The following is a 20,767-nucleotide window of genomic DNA, read 5'->3' as shown; positions in this document are numbered from 1 at the left end:
CCCCCCCCCCCCCCCCCCCCCCCACTACGCTGGACAATATGCTTGCCGGCACGAAACCCGGTCCCACTTGCTCCGGGTGATACCTATCGTACCACAAGCTCGATGCTCGATTCAGTTGCGAAGCATTCTTTCCCCAAACGAGACACTCGTCGTCGCTTCCGGCAGAGCATTAGTCCATCGTCGTCCGTTGGTCCGGGATCTAAACTCCTAAAGCCTGTTACAAGGCCTCGGAACCCCGGGTGACGAGCCGATGTAAAGAGTGGCGCATGGGTAACGAGAGCCACAGAAACACACGCAGATGGAGAAAAGCCCACCACCACAAAACTGTGGTCGACCGGGTCGTCGGCCAAGAGTCACACGGTGGCCCACAACCACAACCGCAGAGAGCATTGGAACATAATCTCCGGTTCCTCTGGGGTTGGGAGGAAGGGGAAGGGGGGCACCTACTGCCCGGGGTGAAAACACGCACCCAACCTGATATTGGGAACCGGTGTGCTGCTGTACAACTTACGCATTCGCCGACTCAGAGCTCATTCTAGGGGTTGAGGTTCGTACATCATTTCCTTGTTTTATGCACGACCGCGTACTCTGTTGCGGAGATAACGGCGCGGTGATGCCGAATGGTGCTGGTGGCGCTGCAGGGTAGATGCATTCTGCAACGTTGTCCGAATGCAACTGTGGCAACGTTATCTCTTGCTCAGGGAGTGCAAACGGAGCAAACGAACACGGAGCAACTCCGTATGCACGGCACAGTGAAAGGAACAACTTTTCACACCGGAAACACCATTTGCAGGCCCAGAACACAAAGGCAGACACATCCACTGACTATATCTGACGACAAAAACACACACACACTTGCACCTTGACGCCTTTCTGCTTAGTGATTCCTGCCCTGACGCTATTTTCTCGCATGATGTAATTAGTATGAGAATGTTGTCCAACCGAATAAATAAGCTCGGGCCACCGCCCGCATTCGTGCACGCCGTGCACCCGCTTTAATCCCGCAATTATTCTTGCCAACGGCCACCAGCCACCCGTATTATCGTTCCTACGCCTCTAATCCCCCCTAGCTCAAACGGTTACGGTAGCGTAAATTTGCCGACGTAAAGTTTAGCCCCACTTGTGCTTTTTTTCTGGCAAAGAAGGTTTTTTGTTTGCCTTTCGTTTGTTCTTCATGCTTATCAGCATATTTTATGTGATACTTTGCCTCTTTTTCCTTCCTCTGCTGGCTATATTTTGTCATGCTATTCAACTTTTCCCGCCATACGTTCGCCCGTGTTGAGGTGTTAAACTGAAGTGTCAAGGCTGAAACAAACGCCCCACAGTTTTGGGGATTAAGAAGTAATGGAGATACACACATACATACATTGCAACTATCTTAAAGAAGTGGGGTGCTGTATGTGTGTGACCATGAGTTTAACTTTGCAGGAACAAGCTATTACGTTGTGATACTACGTAGTTTAATGTTTTATACGATACATTCGAACCTATTCCATTAAAAAGTGGTTTCTTTGGATATGATTTGTGATAGGGTAAGTGTACCTATTATGGCTGTAATATGTTATCAAGATACCGATTTTACGCCTGTAAAAATAAGTATTGGGTAAAATTTCAAACTAATTGATGAGGCTAATCATAAAAAAAACTTTCGTACACCTTTCTGATGACAACGTGCTTGGACACACACACAAACCTGACAAGCCTTCATATCACCTGGAAGCTATACCGAAGCCAGCTACTGTTTCAGCGCGATACGAAGATGAGCACAAATCCGGGTGGTCTGTTTGAATTTGTTTATATGAAGAATCGTAACCATAGTTCAACTATCTTCTGACCAAGATACTTCTGGCCAAGACTAGCACTAACTATCGATTAGGGAAGAACAAGAGCGCATTTGGCAATAAGGCGACACGAGCGGTTTCAGATTTCGCTTTCTTCGTATGAATGTCATTCAAGGCTGTATTATTTTGGTGAAACTGATTCGATTTCATTCTACTGACTATTCCACTGATTACTGATTCGACCACTTTACAAATAAATGATGCTTAAAACACATATTAACACTTTAGATTGCGAAAATAACGAGAAACCCCAGTTTTTCACATGTAAACTACGCGCTACGACCAAAACGATAGTTGTCAACAAAGCATCCATAGCATACTGCAATACATGGTACACCGAAGGTTAGTTGTACCAATTATGGACGTACAGGAAAAAGGCATATTTTCGAATGAAATGTTGGTAGATTTTGATGTGAAGTCGTTAAATAACTAATATTTTGCACCAAAATAATGATTTTGAGATAAAATTATGGTTAGGTGCTTGAAAATCGCTAATATCCTACAGTGCTGCTCTTAGCAAAATGGTAAGAGATACCAAAAATCTTGGCAACACATTTTAAAAGGGTGATATTTAACAAACGGATGTGACCAGCATAGAACTAATGAAGCACAAATGTGTTAAAATGTTCTTAAGTGAAATGAAAAATCCTTCAGTGGTTTTAGAATACAAATATACTGTTTTAGAGTGAAAATAGCGTTCGTTATAGCCATAATTGGTGCTATAGCCACAATTGGTACACTTACCCTACTTCCAATGAGTTTTTTATTTTATTTTATCAATGTAACTTCCCATGCAAATGAAGTCTGCGTCGGATATGAATCGTTGTGAGGTTAATAGTGTTTGCCACACATTTTATCTCTCTCTTTTACGCATCACAAGTTTCCGAACAACCCACCGATTGGAATGAAATCAATGCATCAGCTCCATTCTCACGCTCTTCTAGGAACGTAACAAAAGCCTTCATCCCACATATACTGTGGGAATACTCTCAACTCAATCAAACATCACGTTTACTGTCAAATTTTGCAAACAACGTTCCTGCAAGAACAACACACCCATGCATCTATACAAATCTGTTAAAATAATTAAAATTCCCGGAAACTTGTTCCTGCTTCGTGTGGAGCGAAGCTGATTTCTTTTCGCTTTTCATCAAACCTCGTCCATCGTGGATTGTTGATTTCATGCGTGATTTCCAGGGAACGCATCTTCACCATAGCTTTCATTTGTGCTGCCCTGTGCCTATTTGTTTGTGTTGCTTTCATTGAAACCGGTTCTTTGACTCTAGAAAATTACTGGAAATTCTCGATTCGCTTGTTGAGTTGTTTAAAACAGATTCAATCATTTGATCACATTATTACTTCAACTGCTGCAAACGAAATAGCGTTTACTTTTATTCCGTGAACAAGTCGAAGCATTTCCCGGTAGCGAGTTGTGTGGTTTGTAGAATTTCACGGAAAAAACTTCGATGTATGTCAGAAATTCAGCAAGATATGAAGCGTGCAAAGAATGCTGCACCTTTTCACTTCTCATGAACTACTATTTCTTCACTGCTGTTAACTTTTTCCTCCAACCATCCAGACATTATTGTTTGCAGCCTGTGGTATTATTTTCGTCCATACATTCTACCCCCATTTTAGCCCTACCCCACAACCCGTTCTTAACAGTGATGGTGATAATGGTGGAAATGAAAAACAAAACCGGTAGCAAGAAGCTAAAGCAACTTGCTTTTTCACCCGTTCTTGGAATCGAGAGTTCCATTCACACAATTCTGGCACAGGTTTCTCCATAGCGAGGATTTCTGTGTGTTCCCTGGAGTCATACCCCCTCTTCCTGGATATTCTTTTCTTTCGATTCTTTCCCTCTTTGAGAAGTGAACAGGAAAAAAGCAGCCGAGACTCAGTCTTTTCAAATGGTTGTTTTTCTACTCTACCTTTCTCTACCAGCTACTACTACTCCTCCTTTTTTGTTTTCATTCACCAGCTTATCCTTTTCCAGCTCTTTCGAGGACGGTTCTGTGCCGTGCAGATCCGCTCGGCAAAGGAACAAACCAGAGAGAGAGAGAGAGCGCGCAGCGTTGCCTTTAGGCTTTAATTCAATACAATTTATACGCTGTACGTATGCCAATTTTCATTTGTCACCCTTGAGCCATAAGCCCCGACGTGTTCGTAGCAAAGCCCCATACGCTCTGCATGTATTTCGAGGAATTTCGCACCAGCGAAGAAGGATACGCGTATCCTAATGGGTCACATGAAGCCACTGGAGAGGACACTTGTACCTTTACACTTGTCAATTAACATCACCTTACGTGAACACAAATCGCACCGGAGGAATACTGTCAAACAGTGGGGAAGGTTCAACAAACACTCCACGTGTCCACGGTGTCCCTTGTGGGGCGTCTTCCTAGCCTGTTTACCACACCTTACCAAGTGAATCGATTGCTCGTTTGAGTGTGTTTTTGCTAAATCTTCTTTTTCCACCAAGTCGTTTCCCTTCTAAAAGCATACAGAAGAAGGAAAGTACATTCCACGAAACGAACTGTGCAAACAAATCTACCATTACACACAATCAGGAACCACAGCACCAGGTTTGTGTTGCCGGTTTTCTGTTTTATTTTCATTACTTCAACAATTCTTGTCCTTGATTTCACTTTTGCTCTGTCTATGGTACGCTCTCTGTCTCTGCTTTACTCATGCTAAACTGAGTCTGAATGACGCAACCGGCGCACAAAGAGGGGAAATATTTGCATTTAGATCGAACTGTCCGCTGAGCTGAGCAACGCAACTTCCTGATGCTGATTGCGTAGCTTGGAACACGCGTTGAGCGATGGTGTCTGCACGGGTTGTTTTACGGCACAAATCTGCAAGTATATTTGAAATTAATAATAGCCAACCCCGGAGTCCGATTTGCTTGCTGCTGTGAGATCAACATTTTCATTCTGGCAGCCTCGGACCCTAACTAGCCTCATCTTCCGAGTCTGTGAACTTTTGCTCCTTGACCTGCTGTAGCAAACCCTTCGGTGTACACTGGGAAAGGTAAAGTCTAGCTTCTTGACGACTCGGAAAAACGTTTCAAGATGACAGTCGAGATGAAGCGCCCCGTATTGCAGTGTGACTCCAGCGGCAAAGAAATCCCAAACAATTGCTACCCACTTCTCGTAGTGCTAGTAGCTCTTTGTCATGTTTCCCTATTCCGTTTGTCTGCAACCATCGTCCACAATTACCCATCTACCGAATCCTCTTAAGCATTGCCTGCAATTACCTTCGGTTGCGGTAGCTCATCGTACTGGAGCATCGCGTGCTGGCTGACAGTTTTGTCGACATGCACGAAAGGACCTTCTTCTGCTTCGTCTCCATGCAGTGTCACCGCTAACCAGAAGTAGTTTCGTGTCGCCAGCACAACAACGCTGACTACACCAATCACAGCCATCACGGGAGGGCGGAGAGCGAAGGTGATTAGCTTTACCATAAATACAGCACAGTCAAGATTTTGTCTTCCACTAGCAGCAAAGTGCAGCAATCACAGCAAAGCCCTACCCCCCACTAGCACAGCGTTCAACTTTGTATATGTTGTGCCCGGGCCGCCGTGTTCGTTTCCAGTTCGTTCCACAGCCGGGGATGGATTCGGGCTGGCTTTACGTGCGATTTGTGCGACTGACTATTACGAAACATTTGAATCCATTTCACCCGTTTTGTCTCGAATCGAATTCGGCCTCGAATGAGGGAGACGACCACGCGTTGACAGACGTGGATTTGCGGAAAACTTTGACAAGGTGTCGGGAAGGATTACGAAGGGCTGTGTAGTTGACAACGAACACACAACCGTGTGTAGAGTATTATTACCACAACATTAGGCAATTCCGTCGTCACCTGGCTTCGTCGTCGTCAGTGGCTTTCCATGGGGAGTGGCTGCACACACCCTTCAAACACTGCCACTGAAAGCATCACAAGATTGATGAAAGATGGCATCCAACCGTAATTGTCTGTGTGTGTGTGTGTGGTCGCCTCAGCAATCGTCTAAATCGCCCCCTAAAGCTTAGGCTTTGCTGATTCACCATAAAGCCCACCTCGTGCCTCCTGCCAAACCACAAACCGCCAGTGATTTATGTGGAGCCTGTGTGTAAGCATTTCTTCCTGTCCGTGTCCTGCTTTCTGCGGCAACGGTTACAATCGCAATCATTTTCCATCTCGTAAGTAGCTCCCATCGGTGCACGGAAGCTATTTTAACGGGATATTAAATAAGCATAAACTTTAAATGCGCTTTGCATACATTGGTACAAGGTGTGCTGCCGTACCTGTACAGCCCGCTACAACCCTGACACTGAGCACGGAGGAGCGTGGGCAAAGGGACCAAAGTGCCTGCGGGAAATGGTCTTCAATTAACAAGAGCTTGCATATTACACAAACCCCGCCACGATACGCAACCAACGAGAACGAGCACGCCCTTGATAGATTGTCGACCCATCCTGTCGACGGACCTAGGGTAAGATAATTCGTATTATACCGCTCGTTAAATGGTTCAATCATCTGGAAAGCGTTATCGTGTGTAGCAATGTTGGTAGCATCATCCCGGAAAGCCAACAGGGTAACCCCTAAACCCACATGCCCACACATCTGCTCATTAAAGTTAACGTAATATGTACACCTCCACCCCTCGAGCCAAGAAGGTTCTGTTTCTGTTCTCTGGGGTGCTTTTGTGTGCCTGTGTGTGGACGAGTACCAGGACGTACCGAAAACCCCATCCGTGTCTTGTGCAGTGCGAAGAAGAGTTTCGGCTTATCGTCCTCTGCCCGCAAGCGAAATCTGCTACGGGGTTTTGGTTCATATTTAATATTTCAATTAGTGCGCATCATAATTTAGCACACACATACACAGATACGTCGGTCGGACGGTGCTGGGATATTTCAGCAGGGTAACTGGGAAGATTTATCCAATGGAAAAATTATTTATGATGGCCCCTTTTCGGTGTAGCGCTCCCCAGGGAGTTGAGATGAAAATGAACCAGATTAACCACACAAGAGGCGGTACCCAACGTAAGGGACGACTCGGGAATGCCTCCTGGAAACGACACTTTCCCGTAGGCAGGTGACACTCATGGGGTGAAGCATTCCACAGCACAACCCGTCGCTCAGCTGTCAACAATGCACTATCCTTGCAAACATCCAACCAGAGCGTCAGTTTTCACCAAACCGAGGCAAGCCAAAGGGAAAGTAAATGACCTGCTTCGTGAGAACCTTGGGAACAAGTTGCCCGCCCATACATACGGGTAGCTATTTTTAGAACCACAGCCACTAGCCTCCCTGCCAGCCCTGTGTACCGTGAATTAAACGGCAAAGCATAGACCCAACCACATCGGGGGAGAAAAAGCATCTTCCTCATGGAACGGGGTTTTTGGCTCGACAGCTTCTGACAGAAGATGATGGTAGAATAAAGACTACTTCTTTTTTTCTGGCAAAAGCGAGATTGCTCCTTTCGCTTCCCTTTTTACGGAGCAGACAGTACGGTAAGCCACAGAATGAAATATAATACCCGCTCGTAGTGCTGCTGCTGCTGGCGTCCCAGTACCGAGTCGGTTGAAGGGCATGATCTGACTGGTATTAAATTTGAAGCTTCCGAAAACAGACTGACGATCACGGTGGTTTGCGGGGCTAGTACTACCCGGGAAGGGGCGGACGGTTGTTCATTAACAAATTACTTTAAAGCCGAGCTAAATGAGGATGTGTGTGCGTGTGTTTGTATGTGTGGTGCTGCAGCACGAGCATTCTAATCCGTGTAATCCCTTTCTTATTGCGCTCAATTTTCACCTTCATGATGGATGAGGCAGCGTTGAGTGTTGAGTGGGTAGTGCTGCTTTGTGTATGCAGCGCATAAACCATGCTCGGCAGCATGATTTACTCCCGGCTGATGCTGATTTGTCGCTAAATAAATTATCCAATTGATCATGAGCACTTCTAAAACCGTTGCACATAAACCGGGGGATTAATGGAATTAAAAAGGGAAGTTTTCCCAACATTTCCACAATTTAAAATAAATACTAATGAAGGTAAATTACTTTGATGAAACTCGTGCTTTTAGATATAACTGGTCAATTTTAACAGATTACAGGGCTGCGCAACTCAATTTCAAATATCTCCTTTACTCTAAAGCAGACATGTCAAACATACGGCCCGCGAAGAACTTTGGCAGTTATTTGCATGAAGTAATGGATCTTAACTTAAAGTAAATTAAAGAAAAACGGGTGTATTTACTTTTCTCCACTGAGGAAGAAGGTTTAAACATTCAGTTTTAATAGTTCGATTATCGAAGAGTGAAGTAAGTTACACATAGTTACTTGTTTGGGAAGGTATCCGCGAGGATGACATGTAGCAAGTGTTTTAGTAGTTGTTTCCTGAGTGCACTCTAAAGTCATACTGTCAATATTTTCACCCAATTTCCGACATTGAGGCTTTCTGGAAAGATCGGAAATCATGTATTGGAATTCCACTTTCTTCACTTCATTAATGAAGATACTCTGTAGATATGGTTGTGCAAAAATAAGGTCGATATATTTGAAAACCATGAAAAAACCAAGCACAAAAGTGCTAAATTTTGATTTATTAGTCATTACCGTTGCCAAAATATACGAGGTACAAATTGTGTGTCATTGTGTGAAGGCAAATTTCCGAGCAGGCATGACCGCCGCTGAAGTGAAGCATAAGTAAATTCATGAATTTCATGAACTGTTTATTGAAGGTTACGAATAAAATTGATAAGATTCTAGATCCAAGAATAAGTCCTTATTTATTTTTGCCGATAAAAAGCATCCCCACCCCACCGCCAACTAACTGCGGCCCGCGAAAATATTTTGAACCGTAATCCGGCCCGCGACCCAAAACGAGTTTGACATCACTGCTTAAAAGAGTACGAACAAATTAATGGCCTGGAGAATAAATTAAAATGAGGTACTAATGATAACCCTTTATGAGACCTAAAACCAACATCAAAACCATTCTGATTATGATACGAATACATTACCTATTCTGATTCAAGAACTGTACATAACCTAATGTCGGTCCTGGATCAGATACTGAACCTATACCACTCCTGGAATCGATAGCGATCCCATACCGGTCCAAGCACTGATCATGAACCCGTACATGCCCTGGAACCTATCAAGAAATCATACCTGTTCTGCTACTGATCATAAACCCGTACCGGACCTGGAACCAATCATGAACCCATACATGCCCTGGAACCTATTTATGAATTAATACTTGCTCTGGAACCTTTCAAGAATACATACCGGTCCTAGAACATATCATGAACCCGTACTGGTTCTGGAACCTATCATGAACCCATACCAATCTTGGATCTGATCATGAATCCATACCGGTACTGGAACCGACCATGAACCCACACGAATCTAGAAATAGCTCTCGATTTCACACATTTCCTGGAACAGTACCCAGAACTGTTCCGAATTCAGAACGATACTTGAACCTGGGCCAGGAACCTATACAGTTCCAATCGACAAACCACACCCGGTAGTAAAAGTGCAGCGTAGGAATTAAAGTATTTCCTAAATAGCGTAGGAATTTTGGTAGAATTTCAATAGTGATTACAAACAGTATTTTTGCAAACATCCTTTGCCTCAGTTCGAGTTCCACAACAACACACCACCGCAAACGTTCCAAACGTTCACAGAAGCTCACTCCACGAACGCAATGTCTCATCAGCTAGCTTATTTACCATTTGCTTGAAGGGCGGATACGTAGCGCAAGTTAAACACCAAATAAATTAAATTCTTCACCGATGCTCTACCGACACAAACACACCCCAATGCCCCCCGCCCTAACACATGCCCGGGTTCATTCTCGGGAGAAACAAATACCACAAAACACATACACGCTTAAGCTTGCAACTCTCGCAATCAAGCATATATCTACATTGCCTCAGCCATTGGCCCATAGCCTCCCGCCCCTCCGGGAGCTAAAGCTGCTGTAAGACGCAAGACACTCATGATGTTCATAAAACAATGGCGCAAACGAGCGCGGGCGCGCGCGCTACCGCTAGAGGTCAAATAGGATGCTGCTCGGGCAGATCCGGCAAGATCCGAGACAGTAGACAGTACGCACACACACACACACACTAGAACGCAGTACAACGGGGGTACAAATTGAATTTTATTCAGCTGAAAATTTCTATTTGCATTCCATTTCGGGCGAAGGAAATTGTTGTGAGCCGCTCTGAACCGCTGAACTGGATGGAGGCGGACAGGCCAGCTCTGTATGTCGTGTGCCGAGCTGTCGACCGGCATTACTGCCGCACTGGGAGTGCCGTGAGCACGAACCACTGCCCCACAGTGCGGCTAGGTCAAGCAGTCGAGCTGCTTGGGAAAGCATGATTCCACGCTCATCGGATGCATAATGCGGTATGCACGTTGCATGTTTCAATCAGCAGCGCACTGATAGCGGTCAGCAGTCCATTGTTAGCCGAGCGTCACCGGAGAACCGGCTGCTCGGTGGGTCTCTGGGTCTGCAAATCACGTCTCAACAATCGGACGCAGAGGAGGAACGCACGTCAGGCGTTCGATGTACCGATGGGCCGGTCAGTTCCGATGCGTCCGATACAGGCTACACCGAGGAAACATCGTACCACCCCTCAGTTAACCACAACAAGATTCACAAACACACACACACGCAAGGTGCTGGTAACATATGGCGGGCGGTGATCGTTGCGGTGCCCACCCACCCACCCGGAACAAGCGATCAATGTCCGAACGAAAAACCCAACAGCCCCCGTGTTTCACTCAATCATTCCGAATGTTGCAAACCGGCTGACGTGCGCTGCCTAGCTTCAAGAAATATCAACACAAACCCAGGCAGGCTGCGTCTCGTGTTACACCGGCTATTGGCATCTACCGGAAAGCAATCCACGGCCAAACCCATCAGGAGACGCTGTTGTTGTTGTTGATTCTGCAAACCCCTTACAAACGCAAATAATTATTTCCTGCAGGGCATTTGGATCCGGGATTGGGGAATCGTGCGGTCTGGCAAAGTCTTTGCCAGCAACGAGTCGGAGCGGTGAGCCTGTAACTGGTGGGCTCCCATCATCAGTCAACGGCCCACCGTCCGTACAGCGTTCAATTTCCAACCGTTGGGTAGAAAAGTGTTGCTTGGTTGGATGCTGGCAAAGCGTAACAGGAGCGCACACCCAAGAATCCTACCTCACGGTGGGAAATGTTGCTAATTGCTTTATGTCCAGCTCACCGACAAAACCACAGTCGGCACACGAACACACACACAAACCAAGGGCGTTTCGTTTGTACCGGGGTTTTCCGCTTCTTCTGGACGATCTGGACCGCTTGCTAGGAGGTTGTGCGCGCCGAGTATGCGAGATTGAACGGCGTTGGTGAAGTGGATGAAATTCTCTTTGTCGCTTGAAATAACATTTACGATTGCCATTGGGGGAGGTTTGGCTTACCGGGTGTATGGGTTGGTTCGAACTTCCTAATGAAACCGGAAGCTCTTTTCAGAATTCACAATGGGGCAATGGAACACGCCGTAGTGAGGTAGAATGGTTTTGAGCTTAAAGTCTGTAAATGGGACGGCCATCCACACAAACACACTGTCCAAACAGTGTCTGGGAAACAACAACAGGTGCACGGCACGAGGTAATTCCAGCAGAGTTCTTTGTGATCGGAAAGTTTGATCGGAATTAAAACCAACTTAAGGGGAAGGTATGAACGGTTGGTCAAAACTGGCATGGTTTATGATGAGTAAATAAGAAACGTGCAGTCACCACCATACCAGTCATACAATCGTTGCCACCTAATTTTGGCTCTAAGGCATCAATTTTTGACAGTGCACATCAGTTTTTGACTCTAATGCACCTATTTTTGTCTGTAAGTCATCAATTTTTGGCTCTTGTAGGAATCATTATAATTTTACAAGGCTGCAAAACTTCCAAAATAGACAAACAAATTGTTTAATTTGAAATTAAAACAATGAAATTATTCACTTTTTAACATAATTTCAATAACTTCGAAATACACAATTTCACAAAATTGCGTTAAATTCTGTACGTAAAGCGATTGACAGCGCAGTCAAAAATTAATGCTTTAGAGACAAAAATTGATGCGCACTGTCAAAAATTTATGAATTCATGGCAAAAATTGTGACACACTGTCAAAAATTGGTGCTTTCGAGACATAAACAGCTGAGTTAGAGTCAAAATTTCGCGGCAACGATTGTGCCGCCATACGTAGGACTGACTATCACACAGGCAGGCCTCAACCGAGAACGGTTTATGAACCAAAAGAAGAAGAAGAAGAAGAAGAAGAAGAAGCAGAAGAAGAAGAAGAATAAAAAGAAGACTGTAAATAAATTTGTGATATAATAGTACTGTTAGAACAATCAACTTGTGTCAAAGATGGTGTTGTTACATTATACATTGTTTAGTTGAGCTGCAATGGAGAAGCCTGGTTGTTTGTAGAAAAATGCTCAATTAAAAAGGTTAAAAACTTTGAAGTAAAAGCTTCTAATATTAATAACTTATATCTAGATTACAATTACACCTAATTCAAACCGAAAAATGAAGAAATAATATTGAAATAACAAACCAAAAGCGAATCTCGCACTGCTTGTACTAACCAGTGCGACAGGACGGCACCCGGTACTGTCAAATTACAGTTGTGCAAATCCATCCATTCCCGGGACAGTAACTACCGTGTTACTGCACTGCAAACATGGCGCACTAGGAACCATCCCTTCCCGAAAACCCCCGGATCGAATGCTCCAGTCTCGCGCTACCAAAACGACCATTAGTAACGACCTTCCGAGGTGCCGAACCCAGCTCGTTCGCTCATGTCATCCCACACCGTTTATCTTGTATGCTTATTCCATCTATCACTTACCATCTTATCTATCTTTTACGAGCCCTCCCATTTTGTCCCGGTTTGCTTGCTTCCTTCTTTTTTGCCCCTTTTAGCTTTCACTCGGCCAAAGGACACCCGACTCTCTTACACGCTGGATTTCGGAGCTAACGTTGGATGGGTTTTGAACAAAAAATAAACGGGAGCTACACTCCACAAACCTAACATTTTTGTCTCTCTCTCTCTCTATCTTTCTCTCTCTCTCTATCTCTCTCTCTGCCTCTCTCTCTGTCTCTCTCTGAGCTCTGGACACGATTTATTTCGATCAGTGTTTCGTATATCATCCCGGCCAAGCTATCAGGGGGCAGCTCCATAACTTTGCACGGCTTTTGGTCCCACCATAACCGTTTGGTGTAATGTGCATCACCCGAAACCGGAAATTTTCCATACAGTTGCGTGGTTGGGTGCGTTTTCCACTTCCAGTTTAACAGTACAGGGGTGAGTTTGGGGCACTGACAGCTTTGCTCTCGGTCAGTCAATTTTGTATGATTTAACATAAGTAGACTGCTCTTCCTGTTGCCGGTTCCTGTTCATCCTCTTTAGCGTCCATTGGCGCTTGACGGTTGCGTTCGGGCTTTTGCAAGTCACATCATCCCGCGTGTGTGTGTGTGTGTGTCTGTGTGTGCGTGCGAGGCGGCGTGGTTCTATCTATTATCTTTATCACCGCACCAACCCTCCCTGTACCGTACACATCAATGAGGTTGAAGGCTACATGCATAAGCAGCATATCGATGCTCTTGCCACTGCTCGCTTTTGTCTGCTGCTTGGCTGGGGGGCGGGGGAATTGATCGGTTTGGCGTAGATTGTGGAGTGGAGTTTAACAATGTTCAATGTTCGGATCTGCCAGTACCCGTCATGTAATATGTTCCACAGTGTTTGCGTTCCAAAGCCACTACGCAGACAGCCGAAGCTTTATGAGCTTTAAGTGCGTTAGCGCTGCTGACTATCTCCAATCGATTTTGGTAAACAGTATAACCTTTGTTATGCGTTACAGTGGTTTTATAAGCCTTCTGGAAATGCTGAAGTTAAACTCTACTAAATGAGAATATTTAAGCAAACTTGTCGCGATGAAAGTCCTTCAGTGAAAAGCAATCAATATTCCAGGCAACATCTGACCACAGGATTCAAGGTGCTGCCCACACAAGAGCTGATCTTACCTAAGCTTTTGCTCATGTAAAATGCAAAATGGAACCTGCTGGATGAGCCCTCAACTCATCCTCAGGGAGTATCGAGACTGCTTCTTTACGTCATTTTCCAACCACACACAGTCTCCCGGGACATTCCCAGCAAAGCGAAAGCGAACATCATGCATTTAAAGCGCAAATCTCGCTCTCTCTCTCCGCAGATGCTTTAATGTGTTAATGTGAAGACTTTTTACTTCAGTTTAACATAACATTCTACACGCTTTGGAAGTATTTCTCCCACCCGTCGCACTGAAGACAACGATTTATGAGCCCCCGGTACATGTTTACGACTGCTCGCCGACCGCGTATCAGCTCAGGGTTTCCTTACGCCATTGGGCGTCGTCATAAAAAACGCAACCTTCATAAAGATTTGATACCGCACCAATATTAGGCGCCCGTTAGTGCTTCCACTGCTCTCTCAGGCAGTGATTTCGTCTGTGGCTCACCCGCGATGTGCTGTTCTCAACTAAATTTTTGGCAATGACTATCCCTCCTTGCGGCAGAGTTTTCAAGCATTCCTGTATTTACGACAACCTACCCTAGCCAAAGGGACAGGTGAAAATGTTGGCCACCCAACCTAGAAGATATTGCTCCGAGGGTTTTGGAAAGGAACATGGTTCGGTATGGCATCGGTCTGGGCCTTTCCCCATAAAAAAGACCGATACATGCTACGCAACGGAACAAGACATCAGCTGTTATTGCTACCGACGAAGACATCGAAAGGCCCTGAGGATGCAAAAAACAAGGCCCAAACGTTACGTACGTTCACGCAGTAACGTTGTTTGCTTGTTTTTTCTGCTCACCTTGTCCTTCTCCCTCTTCGTCACCCCTTAATTGTCCCCGCCAGTCGCCGATGGAAAGTATCGAACCGACCGTAAAGGTTCGACCAGCGCGCAGGACATGTCGGGCAGGACTTGGGCGAGGAAAAGTGAAAGTAAACTTCAAGTCCGTCCATGTTTTCCTATTGACTTTGGGCATGTTTGCGAAACCATTTGCCGACGAAACCTGTAAAGTCGATTGTGCGTACCCCTGGCCGTGTCCTTGTAGGTGCTTCTTGGCTTGTTTTTTTCATGTTGCACTCTGTTCCCAGTAATTACCGTCGCTTGCTCGCCGCCACTTTGCTTGTGCCTATTTACACTGTCACAGACATAACTTTGCAGCATCTCGCAATGTGAAACGGAGCATAAAGGTTCCGGTGTTTGAAAGAAACCTTCGACCCGATCGGGACTACTAATTTAGCACGCACTTTTAATTAAAAGCCCACAGAATCCGGTGCTGCTAGCAAAAGGTGTTCCAGTAAGGCACCTTGAGGCACCATCCCCCCGCCAGTAACATCGATTATTCATGCACTCTTCTAAGGAGAAACCAATGGCACCGATGTTGGTTGGTGTTGTTTGGGCAATCTCCCTCCCTGCCTTGTTCCTGCGCAGTTGTTCCGGTAACCCTCAGTGCTGGTGGTTCAGTGGAAAGTGGCAACATTACCGGTACAGTTTGGGGAAGCTGACAAAATGTACAGTGTACCAGGTGAAGCCCCAACTCCCTCCGTTTGTTTACCGTTTGCCTGCCAGTGTTACAGAAAGCTCTCGCTGTACCCTTTGGTACATAAACCTGCACATTTCTGCTTTAATGCACATGCAAACACATACACACACACAACACACAAGGGCAGACAAACTGTTTGACAAACTGCTGTAAAGCAAGTGCAGGTGCCAGCCCCAGTTATTAGCCTAAATCGTTTACCTAAACTCGCCTGTTTGCTGACAAACTTTTCAAAACCCCAGCTCGATTGACAACCAGTCAGCCATTTAGTGTGTCGGGACGGGAGGGGAACTTTGAGGGCACCACAACAACCCCGCAAAGCTGTTGCTTGTTTATAATACAACTAACTGTAGGCAAGCGGCTCCATGAAGTTGATGCTGTGTTTTGTGGGAATTTGCTATTCAACTCAACCAAACCAACGCGCACAAAAAGCGTTTCGAGGCTCCATTCATTTTGCGAAATAGTGTTTATCATTAAATATTCAAAAATATTACACATTTACACAAGCGTCGGATAGGCTGCTTCGTGCTATTAACCTTTCTATTTGTTGATTTTTTGATACGCCCTTTTCCCCGTTAAGCAGCTTTCCGCACGCAATACGTACCAGTTTCACCTTTAATCACGTGGTGAGCTCGCATTGATGCCGCGACCAGTGCGCCATTGCCCAACTAATCGACACGGGCGTAAGAAGATAACGCACATGAATACATGGACACCTTTTCCGCTTCCCCGATCCTATTGGTTCGCAGCTCCCCGCCTCATCGGCCGAGAGCAGCAAGCTTTTCATGCTGCACTGACTATCAAACGCGATCGCGCGGGCTAATGCCCATTCAAGCCATTCAAATGGCTTTTCTCATTTGCGCTCCAACCATGCCATGCCAACACAGAAGCGTGTAATCGTGGATTAATGTGTAATATTTTACCCTACTAAATGGTTGCTAGCAGCAGTGAAGAGGCCTTTGAATAGAAGAGAGTTGGCAAGAATTGAGATACCCACTTGCTCGTGCTCGTAATTGAGATCCGTGCAAGGCTTCACGGCAAGCGGTGGTTTGTGATTTTACCCTTTATAACAACCCCTAGCTGTCCAGTTGTGTGAGTGGGAGGGCTATTTACAAACTTCAAAGACTGTGTCAAAATTAACGTACACGCTTAACGCTGAGCGTCCCCATTGGGGAGAGTGCGTAAAGGTTATAATATCCCACTCACCCCGCTGCTGCTGGAGTTTGAAAATGACCTCAAAAATGATAAGGGACACTCTCTCACACGCACACGCACACACACACTGTTGGATTAGGTAATCGAAGACATCATGAAACGATTTGGGAAGCTCCTGTCAAACCCTTCGGGGACCCTGGGCTTTCCCGCAGAGCAGCGCTGACTGCTGTCATACTTTTGAAAGTTTCCCACCTTTTCCCTGTTCTGAATCCCTAGCTGTAAGGGAGAATAAGGAAAAATAAGAAACCCTTTTTTAGTGAGCATGATAACTTTCACACAAACTTTCTATTTGAAAACTTTCAAATTAACCCAGGACAGACGTCACATTCTACGCCTTTGGTAGCAAGAAAGGGTCAGCCCCGTTCTTTTGCATCTGTTTGTCTTTTATTCCTTTCGAAACTTTGAAGCTAGTTTCGATTAAACGCCAGAATCTTCCATTAAGCTAGCAAGGGGGGGTTGGTTGCAAAATTCAAATTGTCTCTCACTTCGGGTGTGTGTTTCCTGCGAAAGATGTAAGATGCTGCAAATTGAATTAAGGGAGCACGAACACTTCTAGCTAGGGTTTTTTTTTCTTCATTGTGTTTTTCTTTTTTTCTTTACAGAAGCGAAGGCATAAGGCATGGCAATCGAGAGGGATGGTACAGACATCCTTGAGGATTCATCAGACGTGAAGATTAATCGGCACTCGCTGCGGACGGACCGAGCAGCGATGATAAGGACCGACGATACAGAAGCAGCGCATCTGTATCCGCTCCGTCTACGCTCCTAAGAAAGCTGGGTAAATAGGCGAATGTCTGGCGAATGTGGGTCTGCCGTTGGGCAACACTACACTAATGAGTGCGTCTTGTGCTTTCGATAGTGTCACTTTGCTCGCTGCTTCAAGCTGATGACAAACTGTCGTCCACTGCTACGCGAATCTCTTCCCTTTAAACGCGCTATCCCGCACTAATGCTTGCTTTGTGATTCATTCATCCACAAAGGTTCCGCAACGCCGGTGTTCAGCATCGTCCTGCACGCAGAATAGCACACCATTGACCCTTCGAAGAGGCGACGGGCTAATTATAACGGTAATTAATTCCACTGTTCATCAGGCCTCTCGCAATGACGCAGTGCTCTTCCGATTCGGGAACGGCTTCAATATCCACGGGGCTTCGCACGTTCCTATTTGGCACGCATTGAGATGAGATGTGAACACACTTCCCGATCGAAGACACATGAATGCACATGAATGCACAAAATACGCTCAATTCAACGTGGGTAATTCGGTCTCACGTACTTCTGCTTTAACCACTCGAAGACGACTGTAAATACTGTTCCATGGCTCCTGGGTACTGGCACATCTCACTGGGTAAGTATCGCCATGGTCACTGGATCTGTCTCCCTCCGCAAATCAAACGCTCATTATCAGCCCCTCACATTTCCGTGTCAACACCTCCTTTCGAACGCGTTTGTTTTGACACATTTACATAAACACGATCTCAGTAGACCAAACTCCGTATCGTTCATTCGTTTCGGTGTTTCGTCGCTCGCAGCTCAAACATGGACCCGTTGGGAGGCTGTCGAAATTATCAATTGCTATCCGTGCTGGCTCAGCGCATCTGCTCCCTTGTCGTGTGTTTGATCAAACATGTGCGGCAAGAGAACATAGCGGTGCAGACTGTTTTGCGCCAAGCGCTGCTTCCCATGCACCGTGCGTTGACGGAGTTTTTGTTCGGCCAGGCGCATTCGTCCCAGCACTTCAGTCCACTTCAGCTGCGTGATTCTACACATTCGCTTCTCTCCTTACCGTCGATGCCTGTAAGTAGCTTTTTTTTTTGGTGTGGGCACCATTTTAATTCATTTTATTTTCCCTAATTCCAGCTCTATCCCAACCAACCGTCCCTTCACCAGCCAACCCTTGAACGTTTCCCATCGTTCCGCGGCAACATCACGCCACCGGAAGGCTCCATCACTCCACCGCGCGGCAGTACACCACCTTCCTGGCTCGGCGGCACACCGATCGGTTTCACCTCAACGCCACTTCGCACGCCAACGGTGCGTCCCCAGCCGGAACCGTTTGCGCTCATCAATCAGCTGCTGACAGCGATACGCACCTCGAATGAGGGCAATTTGTCAAACGTCACCGAACAGTACGCCAGCGATCCCGTTTTCCGCGAGCGGGCCCTCCGCGAGCTGGATGAGCTACGATCGTGCATTGCACCGCAACTGGGAGGCGCGTGCAATGGGGCAGGGCAGGCAGTGCGTGCCCTGCTGGACCGGGTAGAGCAGGCGGAAATAACGCTCTCGATGCTTATCAACAATTTAGAGCAATTGCAAAATCATTGAAGACTGTTTGAAGCATACGCGAAGGAAAAAGAATAAAACTTTGTGGATTTTAATTGAAGTCTTAAAATTAAATGAGTCATTCAATAAATTATGCATAATACAAACAAGTTTTCGAACGAACAAACGAACTGTGTAACGGTTAATTTCAAACTGAATACTTGCCCTCTGGTGGTTGTTCCGCTAAGTACATCGAAATAATGCATAAGTTACACTAGCGAAACATAGATGGCGCTACCGTTTGGAGATGAAGTATCATTGTGAGAATATTTAGTTTTTAAGCAAGGACAGAAACTTTTTTTCATAAAAGATTTAAATAATTTACAACACATGCACACATTAACAAATTATTATTATAACAAATCATTACATTTTTATTTTTTATTTAACAAATCTTCTAAATTTCGAATAAACTGTTCCGTCCATTTAGAAGTCGCATCACAGCGGGACGTACCTTCTCTCAACATGATTCCCATGTGCGTCATTTGTAACCTCATAAAAGTGTAATTGATTCCCTTTTCGCCAAAAACGAGCCTGTCTGCATGTAATCGGTTATTCCGTCACCAGCCTGACACTTTCTTTTCCATCGAAACCAACGGCCTAGGCGACAAATCTGCCCCGGATCGGTACTGGAAAAGCGTCAGCTTGTGCGTGTTTGGTAAATACTTCTAAATTGTTTGGGAACTTTCCATTGAACCTTTTGACACACCCGTTGCCCACACCACCAGGTAGCTGTTATTTCGTACGGAGTTTGGTTCGAGCTTCACGCCTTATTATGTATCGATACCAAACGCCTCGACTGTTAAAATCAAATAACGACTACCAACGGAAGTTCGTTTAAATGAGCAAAGTTATTAAACGCATCGGTAGTGCAATTTTGAGTAGCTTGCGTTCCTTTTGCAGTACAAAGACAGGCGTTATGGGAACTTGGTTGTAAAATGCTGCTGAGAAGGGTGTTTCGTGACGGGATGTATGGACAGGCAGGAATGTGTTTAATTAGATGAAGCATTTACACATTTAACACATCCACAATAGCGGTTGACAGGTTGGCGGCGTAAATCAATCGGGCTTAAGTTGACCACGAAAGCTGTTTCGAATATTTAGGGAGCTTTTTTAAAGTTCTATCAGCACACAATCTACTAAATTGTGTTGCAATAGAGAATAGGGTAAATGTACCAATAGTGGTGCAATTTGTAGTGGTACCGATGTGTTTTAATGGATTTAAAGTGTGAGGAAGGATAATTTCTGAATATTTTAACACATAGCAATTGGAATATGTTTTATCTACGCAATCACAACCATTTTTATCATGAAATACATCAAATTTACGAAAAAATACATATTTTTGTGACTGCTTCGTTGTACCTATAATGGTGGTATGGTTCCTATAGTCGTCGTATTGTGTTCCTATAGTGGTGGTAAACAAAGATGCATCAAAAACGGTGTATAATATCAATGAAACTTAGTTTCGAAGCTGTTTTCGTATGAATAGCAAGGATTACTGCCATAATATAGGTTTCTTGCGTAATTTGATCGTAAAAAAATGTATAAATTTGATCAATGAAACTATTGACTAAAGTACTGCATCACACCTGTCATCAACCTACACCCGGAAGAGTGTGCTTGATATGAAGTCAATTTTTCATTCAGCCATATAAGCGAATTTTGGCCTGTTTTTGGTAAATTACCTACATAAAACTCATTTCTGTTGCTCATTTTAGTGAAAACAGTACGACATGTCAAAATTATCCTCGAAA

General features: G+C 45.1%; 1 protein-coding gene across 4 annotated transcripts in view; it reads left to right on the top strand.

Moving 5' to 3' along the window:
* LOC4576286 (uncharacterized) overlaps positions 1-20,348 on the top strand; it is a 42,894-nt gene extending 22,546 nt beyond the window's left edge. For all 4 annotated transcript variants that reach the window (XM_061646961.1, XM_001237744.2, XM_061646960.1 and 1 more), the window contains 4 exons: positions 17,291-17,466; positions 17,669-18,036; positions 18,221-18,485; positions 18,549-20,348. In XM_061646961.1, coding sequence (XP_061502945.1) covers positions 18,228-18,485; positions 18,549-19,013 — 723 coding nt within the window. In that variant the 5' untranslated portion in view covers positions 17,291-17,466; positions 17,669-18,036; positions 18,221-18,227 and the 3' untranslated portion in view covers positions 19,014-20,348. The remainder of the gene's footprint in view (positions 1-17,290; positions 17,467-17,668; positions 18,037-18,220; positions 18,486-18,548) is intronic.
* Positions 20,349-20,767: the final 419 nt, after the last annotated feature.

Source organism: Anopheles gambiae, chromosome 2 (assembly GCF_943734735.2).
Source record: "Anopheles gambiae chromosome 2, idAnoGambNW_F1_1, whole genome shotgun sequence".
NCBI lineage: Eukaryota > Metazoa > Arthropoda > Insecta > Diptera > Culicidae > Anopheles > Anopheles gambiae.
The sequence above is the reverse complement of the archived record's forward strand: the minus strand, read 5'-3'. Positions and strand labels throughout refer to the sequence as shown.